This window comes from Ahaetulla prasina, chromosome 5 (genome assembly GCF_028640845.1).
Source record: "Ahaetulla prasina isolate Xishuangbanna chromosome 5, ASM2864084v1, whole genome shotgun sequence".
Taxonomy (NCBI): domain Eukaryota; kingdom Metazoa; phylum Chordata; class Lepidosauria; order Squamata; family Colubridae; genus Ahaetulla; species Ahaetulla prasina.
The window spans coordinates 66,736,853-66,749,685 of record NC_080543.1 but is presented as its reverse complement, the minus strand read 5'-3'; the positions used below and the strand labels follow the sequence as shown (position 1 = coordinate 66,749,685).

At 40.0% G+C, this 12,833-nt stretch overlaps 1 protein-coding gene across 6 annotated transcripts in view; it reads right to left on the bottom strand.

Moving 5' to 3' along the window:
* Positions 1-12,833, bottom strand: part of RPGR (retinitis pigmentosa GTPase regulator) — a 139,565-nt gene that overhangs the window by 25,170 nt on the left and 101,562 nt on the right. For all 6 annotated transcript variants that reach the window (XM_058186589.1, XM_058186591.1, XM_058186588.1 and 3 more), the window contains 4 exons: positions 4,248-4,424; positions 3,436-3,595; positions 2,389-2,489; positions 1,211-1,276 (listed from right to left, as the gene is read on the bottom strand). In XM_058186589.1, the coding sequence (XP_058042572.1) occupies positions 1,211-1,276; positions 2,389-2,489; positions 3,436-3,595; positions 4,248-4,424 (504 nt within the window). The remainder of the gene's footprint in view (positions 1-1,210; positions 1,277-2,388; positions 2,490-3,435; positions 3,596-4,247; positions 4,425-12,833) is intronic.

The window sequence follows — 12,833 nt, the reverse complement described above, 5'->3', positions numbered from 1 at the left end:
CAGCATGTTAATCCTTTCATTGACATATCAGGGGTCTCTTGCAGTAGTGAAATCTGAACCGGTTTACTACCAGTTCGCTAGCTGCGCATGTGCGCTATGCACGTATGCACAGTGCGCACCATGCACCAAATGTGAGGTGTGCGCACACGCAGTGCATGTCAAAAGAAGGAATAGGGCAAGTAGAACAGCGCACGCAGAGGAGGGTGATTAGCTGTGGCCCGCAATCTTTTTTTTTACTTTTAAAAGCATTTTTTTAACAACCTATTCGGATTTACATGTCCAAACCACCCACCGCCATCGCTACCAGATCAGCCGATCCGGTCCAAACCGAGAGCATTTCACCCCTGGTCTCTTGGCTTGAGTTCTTCCCCCCATAAAATTATGCAAATTGCGTTCTACCTCTTCTAGTAACTGACTTGTGTTAATCTCTCGGTTGAGGTAAGCAAGAAAGTAATTTTCAGCTAATAAAACAATGTAAATAAATATTGCAATATTTGTTTTCTCACATTATTGCCAAGTTAAGGCATTAATATAATATTATTATCATTATTATTGTAATATCTGGTAAGCAGGAAAAAATTTAAAAATATACTATCATGTCCTACAATATATATTTTCAAAAACAGAGCTGTTTTTATCGTTTGAACTGATTAAGGTTGGTAGCTCAAACTGCTTTTTGAAAATAAAGATTTACATAATCTGAATGTGTTAATGGACAAAAATTATTCTGAGGCCACTCAAAATTGTGCATCAGTTGTTTTGTACAACAGTTATTCATTTCAAACCTGTATAATCAAGAAACAGAACTTTGCGGTTGGTAGGTTCCCTCTGGTGAAATCCTATCTTCTGTAAATCCATCAGATTGAGAAAAAGATTGCTTACACATACAGGGAGGGAAAAGATGGTCATTTAAAGACTTTTTTGCACACAGGGAAGAACGGATTAGTTCTCTTGTTTGTCAAAGAATATGGGAAACCATCACTCTCCAACTTTGTCCTGAATGCTTGATAAAAGATGAAAAAGATGGAGAAAGGCAAAATGGAGAGAGGGATCATGGGAAAGATGGATTGCATCTGAAATGCCATGGGCAAGTTGTCAAAACCTTTGAGAGTACGCTGAACCTGCAGGCCAGTGGTTCCCCAGGTTTCATCTATTGGTACAAAAGCATGAAAAATAAGCAACATGAAATATATAAACAATCCGACAATACCTTTTGTTTTTGAACTGGTGCTAATTCTATCAATTGGTCATTGGGATTTAGTTTCATCACATGGGTCTGAAAAACATTTTTATCTCAGTAGTAATAAAAGCAAGTAATTAATGTTTACATACATGAAAACTGCTTTTTTACTGGAACGTCTCAGATCAGTTTCTGAACAATCAGAAAATAAAATTAGGGAAATGCAGGAAAAAATTCTACTAAATGCCAGATTATTTTTGTTTTAGCTCAGTCATGGCTATTTTGACCAATTTATTTACATCCAGAAAATATAACTTTTCTAAGAGTGATTGGAAACCAGGATATTTTTTTTACTTATTATGTAACCTCACATATCTACAATTTCCCTACCCCCCTGTACAGTAGGGCAGCATATAAATTTAATAAATTATTATTAAAACTGGAGAATATGAGCAGTTTATGCCTCTCAAACAAGGCCTAATTTTTCTGTAGCTTTGAAAGGTGTATCAACCATTGCTTTCCTAATTCGAAATATTAAATGTACTCAGTTCCTGAAATTTTTAACAATTTTTAACAAAATCTCATCTAAGAAAATCCTGAATTTTAAGCAGCAAATTTTCACATCTCTTTTTAAAAATGTTTTTTTCCTGATATAAAATGTAGCTATCAATCTAAGTCAGAGACCAGCTACATTTTTAGTTCAGAGGTGCATATCTGGAATTTTGTAACTATAATTACCAGGCACAATCAGTTACAAAATCCCATGAATCAAGTGGTAAAACTGTTCCTGGCCTGAACCCCTACAGAAATCCCATTTCTGATTATTTTTCCACTCCAGCTTCTTTCCTGGAAAAGTAGGCACACCTAAACAAAGCATTAAAATGCCTTCTATTTTCAATCTGTAATAATATCTATCAGTGTCATATGTGCCAGATCCTTATTTTTTATTTATTTAAACTAAAATTTAATTAGTTTTAAATTTAATTTTAAATTACCTTCGTCATGTTTTGTATTATTCAATATTTGGAACTGTCAAAGCATTCCAGTTTTTTTTCTTCCCTGTGGAACTGTAGTTGATCCAGTATAGTTAGAAAGAAAATCTGGCGCACAATGGTTCTGTTACAATTCAAATAATACATTTTCCTATTTTGTGTATCCTGCAGGTTTTCCTGAAGGCCTCTTCAACCATTCACTAGTAAATACATTACCATATTTAAGACATCTGTAGTATCACCAAGGGTTCTTTCTTCATTTTCATCTGAATCATTCTCTGTTGAGTTTGTATCACTGTTCTGCTCTTTCTTATCTCCTTTAAAACAAAATATATAATACACTTTGACTCTTTGGGGAGAAAAAGGGTTTGTCCTATTAATAGCTAATACAACAGGATAAACTTTTTTTGTCTCAATATGCAAATAAAGAGAGACCATAAAATACAATGAAACTTTATTTCATAAATCTTGATGCGGTAGTAGAAATTACTACCATCATGCAAACAACATAAATCCCTGAGATGCGATATTCTCTCGATAGCCACATTTGCTAGACTTACTCCCATCTTAATCTAATTCATGGGAAATCAGGTCTTCCTGGTCTTCCAAAAGGCCATAAGAATAGGAGCCCTACAGATCAAAGGGCCAGGGGAAGCTATGGAGAAGGAATGCCTCCAAGGTTTCACCAGATGTCTATATTTAAGAAAACGGACTGGAAGTGCTCATTCTTTCTTACCTAGTGATGCTTTGGTAGAGATTGTCCCACAAATAAGCTGACCCGTTATTCAATATCCCACTTCAAGATTTTGTCCTGCCCAGAATTTTGTATTACAGGGATGATCCTGTAAGGAGTTTTACTATAAGTACAGGTAGTCCTCGATTTACAACTACAGTTCAGCCAAAAATTTCCACTGCTAAGCTAAATAGTTAAGTTCTACTTCATTTTACAACTTTTCTTGCCACAGTTATTAAATGAATTACTGCAGTTGTTAAATTAGTAATACAGTTGTTAAGTGAATCTGGCATTTTCATTGTCTTTGCTTGTCAGAGGGTCATAAAAGGTGATCACATGACCATGGGATACTGCAACCATCATAATTACATGCCAGTTGCAAAGCATCTTAAGTTTGATCACATGACCATGGGGATGCAGCAATGGTCATAAGTGCGAAAAACAGTCATAAGTCACTTTTTTCAGGGCCGTTGTAATTTTGAAAAAAAGGTTGTAAGTTGAGGAGTACCTGTAAACAAAACATAGTTTACCTGTTTCATGATCCACAATGGATTCAGATTCTTTATTTCTATCAGTTCTACCAAGTGGAAGAGTACTGCTGATGTCACTTGATGCAAGTTTTAGGGAAGTTTTCCCCAATGGGGGAAGCGTTCGCACCAATCGATTACATTGTTCTGGTGATTTTTCCTTCTGAAAGAATTAGAAGAAAGCAAATCATGTTTATATTAGATTTTTAAAGAATAATATACAGAATATATTAAATTAAAGATACTATCCACATTTCAGATTTTGGAACAGGCTCTGTGAATCAAAACTGTTTAATTCCCTTAGAATTTTGGTTGAAGTTTTTAAATTATCTGAGCCAGAGTTAATTTACATATTTAAGATTTAACATAATTCAAAACTTAATTTCAAAATTTAACAACTTTATAGTACGCTGGAGTACAAATTCAAACTTATAAATTAGAAATAATGTAACTTCTTATTTATTCAGAGAAAGACAAAAAGAAAGTTTATTTTTTGTGTACTGTCATTGATTTACTTTTAAACTGCCCAAGATTGCCCTATCAGGGAGATGTATGGCATATAAATTTAATAAACAAATAAGTATAAGTATCCTTTCATTAATTTCAATTAGGGTTTCCAATCTCATATTTTATATTCATTCCTTGAAAATATTACAGACCTATTCTTTCCTCTGATTCCAAAAATTACAATTAAAAAAATCATCATTTCAAGAAAAAAGTTCCAAAATTAAAAGACTTTTAAAGAAATCTTTTAAATTTTTAAATCTTTTTCACACACTATTTTTAATAACTAGCTTGGAACAGTTATAGTGTACCTTCTCTCTCCGTCGCACACGTGCTGAAAATGTTTGCTGAAAGGTGTCTGCATCTCCTCCCATTTCAGAGACTTTAAGAGATAAATTGGGCTCATTTTCTTCTAGCTCATGAATGTTATCATATTTTTTAGGCCTTGGGGTGGCAAAAACCAGCATATGACAGCCACCACAAGCAGCCTATAACATAAACATAGTAGACTATTATTAGAAGTGCTACATGCAGGTTCATAACCCTGAACAGAAAAATATTTTCCAGAGTTTAGATTATTATTAATTAGTAATCTAATAATTTAGACTTTTTAATATCTCAGAAACACATAATGTAAAACTAAATGGGGAAAAACTACATTATCATACAAGTTTAGATTTATTGATTTTTAAAAAATCAAGCCTGATTTTTGTTGGAAAAACCCTTTTATTTTGTTTAATGTTCATTTCACCAGGATCATTTTCTGCAAATCTTTAATTTATCTTTAGCTGAAGAACCACCAAGAAATATAGCCAAAACTACAGACTTGAATCCTAAGCTTGTTAATATTGCTAACATAGTGTAAGCCGCCCTGAGTCTTCAGAGAAGGGCGGGATATAAACACACACACACTCTACTGTTGCTTTTGCCTAATGTGTTCCTACTTCCTAACTATCCCCTCTAACTGCTGCCAATGTTTTAAGAAACAGTGACTATGAGAACATTAAAATAATTGTCACTGTATCTACATAAACCCTGACAATGCAAAAGATACAGGAAAATGTTTAATAAAAATATTGTTTAATAGTTAAGAAATGAACTGGCATAATGCATTGAGGGGATTAATACTGTAATTGATCACATGCTGCCAAATAACTTCAGGTGTGGAAGCAAACTAAACTCTATATTTTCTCTGAATCTCATTCCTCTTAGTGTTGGAAGATGAAAAGAGGATGAGTTTTTTGATGTTACAAGAGGCAGGTAGTTAGAGACATCTTTATAAACTCAAGTGTTCCCAAGCACCAATAATTCTACACAAAAAGGTGGTATTTAGCAGAGGAGAAAAATATATATCTCTTTGCTTAAACACCTGTAAGTCAGTTCTCTATATATCTGTTAAAATACAATATAATTGTATGCATAGGTACTCAAACATGAATCTCATGCAATTCAATAAAATTTAGTCCTAAGAAAATAAGTATAGATTTCAATTTTGATTTTAAATATAACCACAGCATATAAATCCCAGAAGACAAAATGACATCTTTATGTATGCAATAGAAGACCGTATCTTAGAAGCTTCCTTCAAGATGCACATTCCTTTGAACTATTTTCACCTCATACTGCCTTTGTTCACAATAAAAGTACCGTGTTTCCCTGAAAATAAGACCCTGTCTTTTTTTTTTTTTTTTTTTGAACCCTGAAATAAGCACTTGGCCTTATTGCCATGCACTCAAAAGCCCGATTTGGGCTTATTATGAGGGGATGTCTTATTTTGGGGGAAACAGGGTATACCTCATTCAAATGATTCCCATGACTTCCACATTTATATGTTCCAACTGAAAAGTTTAACATGTAAATGTGACTTGGGGGGAAGAAAAGAAATATAGCTAATTGGAATAAAATGTATCACATTATCTTATGAATCTGTATCAGCATATTCATCTCTTTAATGTAAGTTTTCCTTAAAGATGATTCCTAGAACATAAAGTTCCTAGTATGGGTTTCATACATTAAAAAAACCACCTCCCAATTGTGTTGAATAGAATGTAGAATTAGGAGAACATCTTACTATATATAATAACTCTTTGATAGATTTAAATTTCTTTGGGAACAGGTTTTAAGGAAATAGAACAAATTGCACAACAAATAATAGAATAGAATAGAATAGAATTTTTATTGGCCAAGTGTGATTGGACACACAAGGAATTTGTCTTGGTGCATATACTCTCAGTGTACATAAAAGAAAAGATATGTTCATTAAGGTACAACATTTACAACACAAATGATGGTCAATATATCAATATAAATCATAAGGATTGTCAGCAACAAAGTTACAGTCATACAGTCATAAATGGAAAGAGATTGGTGATGGGAACGATGAGAAGATTAATAGTAGTGCAGATTTAGTAAATAGTTTGACAGTGTTGAGGGAATTAATTGTTTAGCAGAGTGATGGCCTTCGGGAAAAACTGTTCTTGTGTCTAGTTGTTCTGGTGTGCAGTGCTCTATAGCGTTGTTTTGAGGGTAGGAGTTGAAACAGTTTATGTCCTGGATGTGAGGGATCTGTAAATATTTTCACGGCCCTCTTCTTGATTCGTGCAGTATACAGGTCCTCAATGGAAGGCAGGTTGGTAGCAATTATTTTTTCTGCAGTTCTAATTATCCTCTGAAGTCTGTGTCTTTCTTGTTGGGTTGCAGAACCGAACCAAACAGTTATAGAGGTGCAAATGACAGACTCAATAATTCCTCTGTAGAACTGAATCAGCAGCTCCTTGGGCAGTTTGAGCTTACTGAGTTGGTGCAGAAAGAAAATTCTTTGTGGTCCTTTTTTGATGTTTTTGATGTTAGCTGTCCATTTTAGATCTTGCGATATGATAGAACCTAGAAATTTAAAGGTTTCTACTATTGATACTGTGTTGTCTAGTATTGTGAGAGGTGGAAGTGTGAAGGGGTTTCTCCTAAAGTCTACCACCATTTCTACGGTTTTGAGTGTGTTCAGTTCCAGATTGTTTTGGTTGCACCACAAGACTAGTCGTTCGACCTCTCGTCTATATGCGGATTCATCATTGTCTCGAATGAGACCAATCACTGTTGTGTCATCTGCGAACTTCAGTAGCTTAACAGATGGATCATTGGAGATGCAGTCATTGGTATACAGAGAGAAGAGAAATGGGGAGAGCACACAGCCTTGGGGGGGCCCTGTGCTAATTGTACAGGAATTTGATGTGATCTTGCTTAGCTTCATCTGCTGCTTCCTGTTTGTTAGGAAGCTTGTGATCCACTTACAAGTCTGTTCCGGTACCTGTAGCTGGTTTAGCTTAGTTAGAAGAGTGTCTGGAATGATGGTATTGAATGCTGAACTAAAATCTACAAAGAGGACCCTTGCATAGGTCTTTGGAGACTCAAGATGTTGTTGGATGTAGTGCAGAGCCATATTAACAGCATCATCTGTTGGTCTATTTGCTTGGTATGCAAATTGCAAGGGGTCTAACAGCGGATCCATGATGGTTTTCAAGCAGGAAAGCACTAGCCTTTCAAAGGTTTTTATGACTACAGATGTTAAAGCAGATGTTTTATTTATTTATTTATTTTTTTATTTGATTTTTATACCGCCCTTCTCCCGAAGGACTCAGGGCGGTGTACAGGCAAGATAAAACATACAATGTACAAGTTAAAATGCATTTAAAAAACTTATTTTAAATTAGCCTGAAAAAATTAAAATATACCGTGAACTAAAAACCCCATTTAAAATTAATCAAATTTACAAAATTTAAGATTAAAATTCAATTCAAGCCAGCCCCGCGCGAATAAAAAGGTGTGTCTTCAGTTCGTGACGAAATGTCCGAAGGTCAGGTATTTGGCGTAAGCTCGGGGGAAGTTCCAGAGTGTGGGAGCCCCCACAGAGAAGGCCCTTTCCCTGGGGGCCACCAGCCGACATTGTTTGGCGGACGGCACCCTGAGAAGTCCCTCCCTGTGAGAGCGTACGGGACGGTGGGAGGCATGTGGTAGCAGCAGGCAGTCCCGTAAGTACCCAGGCCCTAAGCCATGGAGCGCTTTAAAGGTCGTAACCAACACCTTAAAGTGCACTCAAAAGGCCACAGGTAGCCAGTGCAGTCTGCGCAGGAGCGGTGTTACGTGGGAGCTACGCGTAGCTCCCTCTATCACCCACGCAGCTGCATTCTGGACTAACTGAAGCCTCCGAGTGCACTTCAAGGGGAGCCCCATGTAGAGAGCATTACAATAATCCAAGCGAGAGGTAACGAGCGCATGAGTGACCGTGCACAAGGCATCCCGATCAAGGAAGGGGCGCAACTGCCGAACCAGGCGAACCTGGTGGAAGGCCCTCCTGGAGACGGCCGTCAAATGGTCTTCAAGCGACAGCCGATCATCCAGGAGGACACCTAAGTTATCCTTTGGGGCCAGTGACTCGCCTCAAACAGTCAGCCGCGGCTGCAGCTGGCTGAATCGGGATGCCGGCATCCACAGCCACTCCGTCTTGGAGGGATTAAGCTTGAGCCTGTTTCTCCCCATCCAGACCCGTACAGCTTCCAAACACCGGGACAGCACTTCAACAACTTCATTGGGGTGGCCCGGGGTGGAAAAGTACAGCTGGGTGTCATCAGCGTACTGCTGGTATCTCACCCCGAAGCCACTGATGATCTCACCCAACGGCTTCATATAGATGTTGAACAGCAGGGGCGAGAGAATCGACCCCTGCGGGACCCCACAAGTGAGGCACCTCGCGGTCGACCTCTGCCCCAGTCAACACCGTCTGCGACCGATGTTAAATAGTACTCCTTAGCTGGCATCATTTAATTTGTACTAATCATTAAATAAAAATGTAACATACAGCCTTAGTAGAATATTTAATGGGTGCAATTCAAATAATTGGGTTGCTAGATTTTTGAAAGAGCTGATAAGAGCTGATACACGTGATTAAAACTCATATGGGATATTTTATTACAGGAATTTTTTTAGACGATTATAGTGATTTAAAAACAAGCTAAAATGAAAAAATTATTATGAACTAGTCCATGTTTACTGAAGTAATTAACAAAAAATGAATCAATCAACATAATTTAAAGGTATAAGAAAATATTGGGAAATATCTAATTTTTTCACAATACTTTGAAAATATATTTCAAATAATGTAACTGAATGAAAAGTTTGTATGGAAATGAAACCTTTCTCATGCCATTTTATTTCTTCTTTTTCTTATCATTGCACACTATAATGTGTTTTTTATTTGGATAACATTAAAACAATTATTTGCTAATGTAAATAAAATGTAGACTAAAATGTAAAGCTAGAGTGATGAATAAAACTATATTTAATGACTTCAGAACTCATGTATAATTAAAAAATAAATGAAACGTAATACTAGTTTTAAATAATCAGGTGTAAGGCCTGGAAGCCATCTTTTTCATTGGCTCTTCAGGCTGCCACATTTACTATTGTGGGAAACTGCGAGGGGGGATTGTATGGAGCCAGGATGATATATAGTCATAATAGCATTCCTTTCTCGCCTGGACTACTGCAATGTTCTCTACATGGGGCTCCCCTTGAGGTGCACTTGGAGACTACAGTTGGTTCAGAATGCGGCCGCGCGGGTGATAGAGGGAGCCACTTGTGGCTCCCATATAACACCAATCCTGTGCAGGCTGCACTGGCTACCTGTGGTTTTCCGAGTGCACTTCAAGGTGTTGGTTACCACCTTTAAAGCGCTCCATGGCATAGGACCGGGATATCTTCGGGACCGCCTTCTGTTACCACATGCCTCCCACACGCTCCCATAGAGAGGGTCTTCTCAGGGTGCCATCAGCCAAACAGTGTAGGCTGGCGACCCCCAGGGGGAGAGCCTTCTCTGTGGGCGCGCCTACCCTCTGGAACGAGCTTCCCCCAGGACTTCGACAACTTCCTGACCTCCGGACCTTTCGCCGCGAGCTGAAGACATATCTATTCTTTCGAGCAGGACTGGCTTAAATAGGGTTTTTAAATATGGATTTTATTGGGGTTTATTTTTTATATTTTGTATGGTATTTTAAATTTAGGCTATTTTTTTATTTTTTTTTATTCAAAAAGTTTTACAAAATTTTCCCCCCTTCCCCCCCTCTCCCCCTCCCTTCTCCCCCCCCCCGACTTCCCGGAACGAACACAAGGTATAGTTAAAAATAAAACAAACATATGCTAAAAAATTTTCATCCCAACTTAATTATACCCCTACAATCATCAATTCCTAACTTCCCCCGAAAACAATCAAAAATAATACATCATAATCATTCAAAAACAGTCTGATAACTCTTAGTCTGATATCTACGTTGAAAATTTAGGCTATTTTGAATAAGTTTTTTAAAATGTGTTTTATTGTAATATATTGTATTATTTTATTGGCCTATTCACCGCCCTGAGTCCTTCGGGAGAAGGGCGGTATAAAAATTAAATTATTATTATTATTATTATTATTATTATTATTATTATTATTATTATTATTATTATTATTATTATTCTCAGAAAGTCAAGGACATCTTGCCCTGCACCTGAATGGCTGGAACTGGGACAATGTTTGGGACTGGTACTTGGATTGGACCATGTGATGGACATGTGGGTGTTGGGCAGGGACTTGAACTTTCCTTTGGGTGAGGAAAACCTGGAAGCTCTAAGATTCGGGTTTTCCCAGATGTGTCAATATGACATCTGTAATAAAATGGAACTTTGAGGAAACTCAAATCTCAGAGTTTTCTTTCATTGGGGGTGTTATTTGGAACCCTGACATTAACCCGAATCTCCTTTAAAATTCAACCAGCTCCCTGGATATTAGGATGCTGTCCAGGGTCCTGAGCCCCGAACGTCAACCCGAAACCGGGTAGCATGAAGACTCAGGGTAGATGGAGGAGGACAAGAAAGCCACGGAGGGAACCATAGGGCATGGCTCAGTGACTCCTGTAAAGACCATCTACTCCCCTTCCCAGCCATGGTGGAAGAGGAAGAAGTTGCAGAAAAAGAATGCCAGCTGGGCGCCCATCCCAAAGAGCCGGTGCCTGAGTGAGCCACGCAACCAGATCTAACCCTGTGGGGCAAAGCTGCATGAGCCGTTCCACTCCAAGAAGTGGTCACTGGAGCAGTTCTGTTGGAACCACGAATGGATGCAAGCTGAGCGGAATAGATCCCAACCTTTGAATGGAGAGTACTGGGCCAAAGACACTCCAGAGAATGGGGATTCCCGGTGCCATCGCACAGCCAGTCTCTGGCCAGTCTCCTGGAGCAGTTTCGCCAACTCAGTGTGACCAACCCCACTCAACCCATCAAGGTTGAGCAGCCCAGATGAACATTGGCTCAATCTACATTCACCTTCCCAAGCCAGGAAGCCACAGCACCACTGAGCGGGGTGTCTACCTCCTTCCATTCGAAGCACAGCGGGTCGTTCCATAGCCTCCCACACTGGGCCCAAGCTACTGGAGTGACAACCACCACAGGGATCTGAATCACACAGCAACAGAGCTTACTCAGCCAGCCTGGCACGGGATTGCAAGGACCGCAACTGGGGCTACTGGGACCAAGTATTCTACCACAGCAACCAGCCTTCAGGCTACCTCCGGCAGACCAGATCCCTCCTGGATGGGCATTTTATCCCGGCCGGGGTGGGTGCAGTACCAATGGATGCCTGCCCAAATCCTGCAGCCCGCACCTATCTATCAACCAGCGCACTTCCAGTCACTGGTCCTGGGGCCCCAGCCGGTACCAGCCCAGCCACCCATGCAGCCTTATCAAGCAGTCATGGCCCAATGACAGATTCCAGCCCAGCAGCCAATGCCAGCCCAGCAGCCCGCACAAGCTCAGCAACTGACCCCGCCAGCAGCTCCCCCACCCCATGATTCAGGGCAATCATTCATGGGACTTCAGGGAAGCTAGCCTATTTCCTCAACCGAGTCTGGGCTTACATCAACCAATATGGAAATCAATACCCATTGGAATGGGAATTGATTTCAACCATAGCGGAAAGCATGAACGAGGGAGAGGCAGCGGACTGGATAGCAGAGCTTCATGACGAGGAAGCCCCTGAGCTAGATGATGCTGATGAATTTGTCCAACTGCTTCGAGGCTGGTTTAAAGACATGGCCCACAGAGTAGATGGTGAGTCCCAGATTAAGGTGCTGAAGCAAGCCAGCTGGGCTCCCAAGGAGCTAATTTGGGAATTTTGGAGACTGACTGGGAAGCTGAGAGACTGGCTGGAATGCCTACTGGTCCACTTCAAGGAAGCCCTCGATCCAGACCTTAGGCAAGCTTGTGGCATCAGGGGAGTACTGGAATGCATATAAGGTACAATAACGCCATGGCCATAGATCTGGAAATTCACCCCCATAGAAAGCCCACAACAGAGGAACCTGCAAGAAGGCCTCAGGGTCACTGAACTCTGACAAAGCTGCCAGCAGCACTGCCTCCCACATCGTCTGGGACCGTCAAGTGCTACTAGTGTGGCCAGCACAGGCACTGGGCTTCCAAATGCTTGGCTCCGGCCCCAGTCCCACAAGCCCAGACTCCAGCCACACCGTGGGCAAGGAAGACCCTGCTGAGGCCACCTGATAAAGAAAGAATCACCAAGCAGGCTGAGGAGGTTCCATTCCTTCCCACTGAAGTTGAGGGAACCCTTCCAACCCTCACCGAGGGAAGCAGCAGCGATAGTGACCAAATGGTAAGTGAAGCCATCCACCCCTTTACTATCAAAACCCGGAGGAAACCCTTCCAACCCTTGCCAAGGGAAGCAGCGGCGATGACGACTCGATGGTAAGTGAAGCCATTCACCCCTTTACTATCAAAAGCCAAACAGTAGTTCCAGAAACAGGGGCCCAAGGGGAAGTAGAGGCCATCATAGACACCAGATGCACCAGATGCCTGAT